Below are 7,696 nucleotides of genomic sequence, written 5' to 3'. Positions count from 1 at the left end.
CGTGGGGCTTAGTACTGTCTAAATTGTAATACAAAAACAAAAACAATCACGTGGCTACAACGTTCCTCTGTCAGATCGATCGAGGAAACACAACCAAATCTAGCGTTCTTCCATCCACCTTCGTCATCCGTCGCCGTCCTCTTCACGATTACTACACACTTTACGCTTTACGTACTCAATTGGCATCTATAGCGCTATAATTTTAATATATACATATAGATACATACATATATGTATTTTTCTTAAAGCAGAAGGTTTTGCTGCAATGCATGCTAATAAGACGAAGAGTAAATTCTTTTAGGTAGGTAGCCATTTGTTTCAGAAAGCCTGGCAGGAGGAGATTTATACCCTAAATCACAGATCAAACGAATGTGGGAGGGAGCTTTGAAGAAAGTGGAGAGCAATTATAACCAGATAAGAGAAACAGATCAAATTAATAACACCATCAATTATATAGACATGTAGTCACAGTGTTCAAGGAATTAAAGGACTGAAGCTCTTACACTCGGCCAAAGATTTCTGGTCACCACCCTGACAGAAAAAGAAAATGGCCGGACATCTTATCAAACAGTTGTCCACTAGCCTCATGTTTACAGAACCCGGTTTGAGACCCATTAGAGGGTCCGGTATGGCTCCGAACAAGTAATTCCCGCCGAGCAAGAGCCTCTCGAAAGGTGAGATTCCGGGTCCGGGCACGACGGCTTTGAAGGCGTACTGGGTTGGTATCATGCCCGTGAGCTTGTTGTTCTCGAGGGACAAAGCGGAGAGCCTTGGCATCAACGACATGAACGAGGGTAGAAAGCCGTGGAGCTCGTTGTTGCTGAGATCAATGGCTATGAGCTCGCTCTGGGTGGCCATGGACGCTGGGACTTGTATGGAGGAGAAGTGGTTGAATGAGAGCGCAAGTTGCTGCAGAGATGGAAGGGCGTCGAAAAGAAGCGCTGGGACGGAGCCACTGAGACGGTTGTGACTCAGATCGAGTACTTGCAGATAGTCCAAGTTTCTGAAACTGTCAGGGGCCATCGTTCCTTCTAAGACGTTGTCTCTCATCGATATTTGAATCAAAGAAGCCGGAAACGTCCCCGGGATTTTGCCGGAGATGGCATTGTCGCTGGCGTCCAAGAAGGAAAGGTTTTTCAAAGAACCCAACTCGGGAAACACTCCGGCGAGCTTGTTCGATTGAAGCTCGAGCCGTTTCAAGTTCACCAAGTTGTTCATACTCGCCGGGATTGTTCCCTGGAGATTGTTGTTATCGAGATAAAGCTCCTCGAGCTCAGAGAGTGATCCAATCGAGGTGGGTATCTCGCCGGAGAGAGTGTTCCTCGACAGACCCAAGCGGCGCAGCCTAGTCAGGTTAGCCAGCGAGCTAGAAATCGGACCGGAGAAGAAGTTGTCGGAGAGGTCAAGGGATTCCAAGTAATGGAGATTCCAAGAAGTAGACGAGAGAGAACCGGTGTAACCCGCCTGGTCAAGACCGATCTCCGTGACTCGGCTCCTTCCCGAGACGACGAGGTCGCACCTGAAGCCGCAGGTGAAGCGGTCGCTAAAGAGGTTATCGCAGGGATCAACGGTGAAGTCCCAAGAGCTCACGCATGAGCCTGGACTCACTGAGCCAGGCTCGAGCCCGTTCTTCAGCTCCTTCAAAACCTCGATGTCCTCCCAATACGTCTTTGATTCTGCACCAGAAGACAGACCCATAACCACAATTATCAGAAACACGGAAGGTACAGAGAATTTGGGAAAATCCATTTGCAAATCTTCACTGTTTTTTACCCTTCGAGAAGGAATTTGTGGGAATTTAGATTATCTAATGTGGGCTGGAGATTACAGAGAGAGAGTAAGAGAGAGGGAAGACACCCAGTTAATCATGGCCGTTAGTTATGGAGATCGGAATGAAAGATATTTGCTATTTGTTTTGGGTTTCTGAGTGGTTTCAGGGGCACTCACATGTCAGAGCCCTTTGTCTAAAGCATTTTTATATGGCAGTTAGGTTTGGATGTTAGCGTAGAGAGTGGTAAGAGCACTCTCGTTCAATAGTTAAACTCAAGAGTATTGCTATTCATAAGCACATACATCACACATTATAATTTTTTTTATTTTTTTAAATTTTTTTAAAGTCTTTTTTTGGTTTTATTATTCTTAAAATAATTGAATTATTTTACTCATAATTCATATACTACACATTTGATAAGAGAATAAAATTAAAAAAATCATAAAAATGATGGTATGTGGTGTATGAGACTTAAGAATAGAATTTTTCTAAACTCAAACTTAACTAATTCACATGAATTTATTTTACTATTTTACTCACATTTGATTTTTATATTAGATATATATTTTTTATATAATAATAAAATAATATTAATTTATTTTTTAAATTCGACCCACAATACTAATTTATTGTAGTAAAAAGCTATCATTTTTTTAATTTGTATAATCCAATATAACACATTTTGAGATTTTATTAGTCAAAGATCCGATTAAATATACATTCGCATAATCCAATAAGATTTTATGTTGGTCTTTAATATAATATTTAATAATTAAAAAATGATAATCTATCAATCATTTAAAGAGATACCAGAATTGATAAAAGAAGATGGTTAATATTTTCTAACTTAAAATGCATCTCATTGATCATCAAGTAGGTTGAGAATGATAAAAACATAACATATCTGCTTCTATTTGAGCTGTTTCTACTTTATATCACTTGAACTGATACATGATGAGTTTTTAGGTTAATTCAATGCTTTAGAGTATACTATAATTTTGATTTTCTCTGAGTATTGTTTAGATATTTAAATTTATACTCAATGTAACACGCTTTTAAGAATTTGACTCTGACTTGTTTATACCTCTAAGATGAATAATAGATATTATTTAAATGATTAATATATAAAATTATTTAAAAATGTGTCATATAAAGAAGAGTACTAATAGCACGATTCTTCTTTTTAATTAGCACTATGATGCATTGCTTACTATGGAGATTATTAAGGAAAAAGAGAAGGGCCAAATTAAATTAGTCAAGACAGAGGCCCATGATTGTGCACAAAGCAAAAACATCACAGTAGCCACAGCAGAGAACACATGCACAGCAGACAACGTGGAAGCACAGCAGAGACAAAATCCTTACAGCAGACACATCTCATACACAGCAGAGAAATTGTGAACCTTCTAGAATTGTAAATATAGGACAGGTGTCAAATAACCCTATGTAATTCCTTTAGCAGAAATACTTGTCTATATATATAGATTGTAAGTTCACGGAAGAAATACATATGAAAACAGAGGAAATATTCATTACAGCTTCTCTTGGGTATTGTGTCAAGCAGTTGATATACATTCTGGAAATTTATTTCTTTAGAGATCCATTGTCTAAAAGTAAAAGAGTTTGTTGGTTGCTATATGCACATCTGTTAGTGCTTAACGAACTTTGAGTTTTGAAGGCCTTTGAAACCAACCAACCGATGTAAATTATTGGTGATAGATCCGGATTTGGTACTTACCAACTACCATAACTAACAATGATTTGATTAAAAAAGGCATTTCTAAAACAAATTATGTTTTCACAGTATAAAAAATAAGATCTCGTTTAGTTATACAGATGAGATGAAATGAGATAAAAGTTAAAAATTAAATAAAATATTGTTAAAATATAATTTTTTAATATAATTTTTATTTTGAGATTTAAAAAAAATTAAATTATTTATTATAGTTATAAGAATTATATAAGATAAGAGTCTCATTTCGGTAACCAAACCAGGCCAATCTCTCATCACTTAGAGCATTCTCATTGGATTAGCTAAATTAAAGTACATTTTTGATGAATACAAGATGAATTTAACATTTAGCTATTACATTCACATAAGTTTCTACATTGGAATAGCTATTTTTTCATTATATGACAATAAAATAATATAAAATGAATTTAACTTTGACTATTCAAATTAAATCTCTAAATTGAATTATCCATTTATTCATTATATAGTAATGAATAATTAATAATTTTGAAAATTTTTTAATTTTTTTAATTATGAATTTATTTTATTTTATCATATTTTACTATTCATAATATTATATATTAATTAGTAATTGTATTCTAATTATATTTTTTCAATTGTCATTTAAAATGGAGAGAGAAATAATTTATATTAAAAGGAGAGAGAAAGAAATAATATAAAAAGGATTTGATGAATGAATAGTGTGTTCCAAATTTGAAAATTAGTTTAGACTTTACTGTAGCTATATTCCAAATATTTGAAATATAGTTAATTCAATGTGAGAGATTTTATGACCTAATAGCTAAATTTTCATTGGATTTAACTTTTACCTAATCCAATGAGAATGCTCTTACAAGTTTAGCAAGAAGTGTGATAGTCTGGATTGTTAGGTGTATGGATGGATTAAGAATTTATACGCAACTGTAAATATTATTTCTCTAATTAAAATTTCAATAAAATTATTAAAAAGAGTAAAGAATTTTCCGGTGGAGGGTAAAGTGGACCATGACCCTCCAATCATTATCAAGATAGGTTAACAGAACAAGCATGCTGCAATTATTGTATACCTAAAGCAGAGAATAGGCCAATGAATCAAATTGCAATGGGCCATGACCCCTCAATCTTTAAGGTAATTTCATCGTCTGTCTTCTTTGTTATTGTTTGTTTCTTTTGTTGTATCGTCCGATGGCACTGACAGAACTCGCACGGCTCAATGGTAAAGCTACAGTTCAAGAGTAAATCAAGGTTGCCCATTCTTACTCTTTCACATGGGTGACCACCGCCTCCTTGAAAGCTCTTCTTTTTGAAGAGTAAAAAATATAAATAACTCGCATTAGTGTTGAATTAAAAATGAAATCCATTAAAAGCATATCTATGCTTTCTCAGAGAAAAGCGGATTATATCTACAACATTATCACGTTTTAAAGGTTAATATAGCAAACTCCACTACGACCAAGTTTCAAGTACGTAGTTCTTTTATTTTTACACACTTGATTAGAATTTAATCAGTTACAGATACATAATTGAGTTAGAGAGGCTCCTTCTAGTTTTCTCTCTCCCCAAGGCATTATTTTCTCTCTATCAAAGGACCCAGCCTCTCCTCCCAAGAGGTGGACCTTTGGCTCCTCCCTCCCTCTCCACTTGTCTAGCCTACGCCAAAATTGTCCATATAAATATATATATATATATTCTTTAATTTTCCGTCCGTAGCACCAAGATGTGTCGATCTGCTGCCTACCGGCCTCCTACGATTACCACGCGCCCCACCTTCAAATTCGTGTACGTCTCACGCAAGGCTCATACCGTACGTGAGTCTCACACGCCGTCGCGCCATGGGGAGTCTGACATTGCCACGCACGGCACCATCGGAACCAATGGGTGGGAGTCAAATTTTTTGCTCCAAATCCATCTTTTTTATTTTTCTTGTGTTGCTTTTATTTATTTTAAGATGACTGTTAGGGGCTCCCACCCCATCGAATCTAATATCATGTAACCAATTAGTTTATCTATGAAATGCTTGCTTAGAATATATATATAATTGAGTTAGAGCATCACCAACTTGTTTATCTATAAGTCACCAAATTCTTCAAAACATTACTTATTAAGATCTCCTCAAACTCCAATTCTTTAAATCTGTGATATCATGTAGTGAGTATAGGTAGAAGTTTGTGCCCTTTGTTATGATTCCAATGGATTTTAACCGTGCTAGTAATTAGTACTTTTGGAGTATGGACCAGACGTAACTTGAGACTTGCAAAGTCCAATTTAAAATTCTCCAAACCAAATTATCACTTTTGTTATCATAAATATCAAGAGCAATGAAAAAGAATACATATGTGGAAGCCCTTGATCAAATTGCTCGTCAATCAATAACAACTCGAGATATCTCTCATTAGCTTTCTCTCGGGGCCCTACTTAGTAATCAAGGTACAAATATTATTAATAATATAATTAAATTTATCTATTCTAGTCAACTTAAGTAAATTTATCTTTTCTTGGGTTCTTTTAATTCTTAGTGCTTAGCTCCTAGAAAGCTAAAGAAAGGAAAAGAAGACGATTACATTTTCGAATGGAATGGTGTTTTTATTGGCCTTTATATTTTGTTTTTTTTTCCTGTTCTTATTTGGAAGATGCATGCTTTTTGGCTTTCTTTTGTATTGCGGTCTCACTTTTGAGGAGATGAATATTTCTACTGAGTTCAATACAAGGATGTTCGGGAAAAGATTTTTTTTAGTACTTTTTTTCCCCTTTGGACTCCTGTGGGGATGACGAGTAACTCCAATTACGGCTTTTTCATGGACCTAAATTAGATGCCTTTACCAGATTGATGGCTAAACGCAATCCATGTTCCCGTCCTTACCAACACGGAATCCATTCTCCCTTTTGGCGACGCATACAACAGCAACATCTCCACCTTCACTTTCACCAGATGAGAAGCACTTAATGAACGACCACAGGACATGACTCATGATGACAATGTAAGGTAAACTCTTGCTGGTTTTGCTCCTTTTTCTTTTCTTGCAGTTTGAATAGTGAGTTGAAACTAAATGAGTTAAAATAAAATTAAAAGTTGAATAAAATATTATTAAAATATTTTATTATTATTATTATTATTATTATTATTATTATTATTTTGAAAATTTAAAATTTTGAATTGTTTATTATATTTTATATAAAAAATTTTAAAAAATTATAATTATTAGATGAGATAAGATGAATTAAAATAAACTCTAATCGGCCTTAGTCGCATAGACAGCTAGTGTTTGCTCATTGTTGCAGCTCTTAGGGAATTCTGTGAAATTCAAGAGGGCTTCTCCACATTTCAAGTCTTTAGCGTTGCCTTTGATGTCCTTTCAACTTAGTTGTATATACTGAAGGGATTGTTGCAGTTAGGTATGTATATATGAACAGGAAAATTATCATATTGTCATCTCACTTTCATCTCACTAAATATGATGTATTACATTTATCATCATTAAATGATCATTTATTGCATTTTTTTATCATCTAATGGTGATTAATGTATCACATACTACTCAGTATGATCAAAATAGGATGATAGTGTAGTGTATATCATTACTCATATGAACAATGTAGTCGAGCATCAAAACCCATGTCCCCAAAAGCATTTTTCTTTTAGAAAAATTCTATACACCACACTATCATCTCACTATATAATATGTGACACATTTATCACCATTGGATGATCCTATATTGGATAATTTTTTATCATCCTATAGTGATAAATATGACATATTTTACATAGTGGGATGGCGGTATGGTGTATAACATTACTCAGCTTTTAGTTTTTATTCATTTGTATTTTTCTTTTCTTGATTTCATTATTCATTTTTGTATCTGGAAAGAGAAATATGAAATGCGGGCAGTATAGACTAGGTGAAATTACAAAAAAGCATGATCCTATCCAATTGTGCACCCCAAAAGAAAACATTTCCAAATGGGAACTTGGGCTACCAGATTCTAGTGATGATAATTATTATCTGAGTGTGAATTATTACTGATGAAGAAGATAGTGGACAAAGAAATATTGCTTAGGCCATTAATTGGCGAATCGAGAACACCAAGCCAAAGACATGAGCTAACAACAAAAGCACTTGCAATATGGACATCTGATGTCTTGAAAATATGCATCAACAACTACCCCTAATTGCAGAGAGCAAAAACAGAAAACA

General features: G+C 34.7%; 1 protein-coding gene across 1 annotated transcript; it reads right to left on the bottom strand.

The window, feature by feature from the left end:
- Nucleotides 1–428: 428 nt before the first annotated feature.
- LOC108992065 (receptor-like protein kinase 5) lies at nt 429–1,960 on the bottom strand. Its single transcript, XM_018966517.2, has one exon. It carries the CDS (start codon nt 1,747–1,749, stop codon nt 475–477), a length of 1,275 nt encoding a protein of 424 aa, XP_018822062.1. The 5' UTR covers nt 1,750–1,960; the 3' UTR covers nt 429–474.
- Between the last annotated feature and the right edge of the window lie 5,736 nt (nt 1,961–7,696).

The sequence above is a fragment of the Juglans regia genome, chromosome 11 (assembly GCF_001411555.2).
Source record: "Juglans regia cultivar Chandler chromosome 11, Walnut 2.0, whole genome shotgun sequence".
In the NCBI taxonomy this organism is placed as follows: Eukaryota; Viridiplantae; Streptophyta; class Magnoliopsida; order Fagales; family Juglandaceae; genus Juglans; species Juglans regia.
Note: the sequence above shows the minus strand (reverse complement) of the source record. Positions and strands in the feature narration are given on the sequence as shown.

Bases quoted from the DNA above. Each gene is read 5' to 3' on its own strand.
- LOC108992065 (XM_018966517.2), bottom strand. From the start codon at position 1,749: ATGGATTTTCCCAAATTCTCTGTACCTTCCGTGTTTCTGATAATTGTG.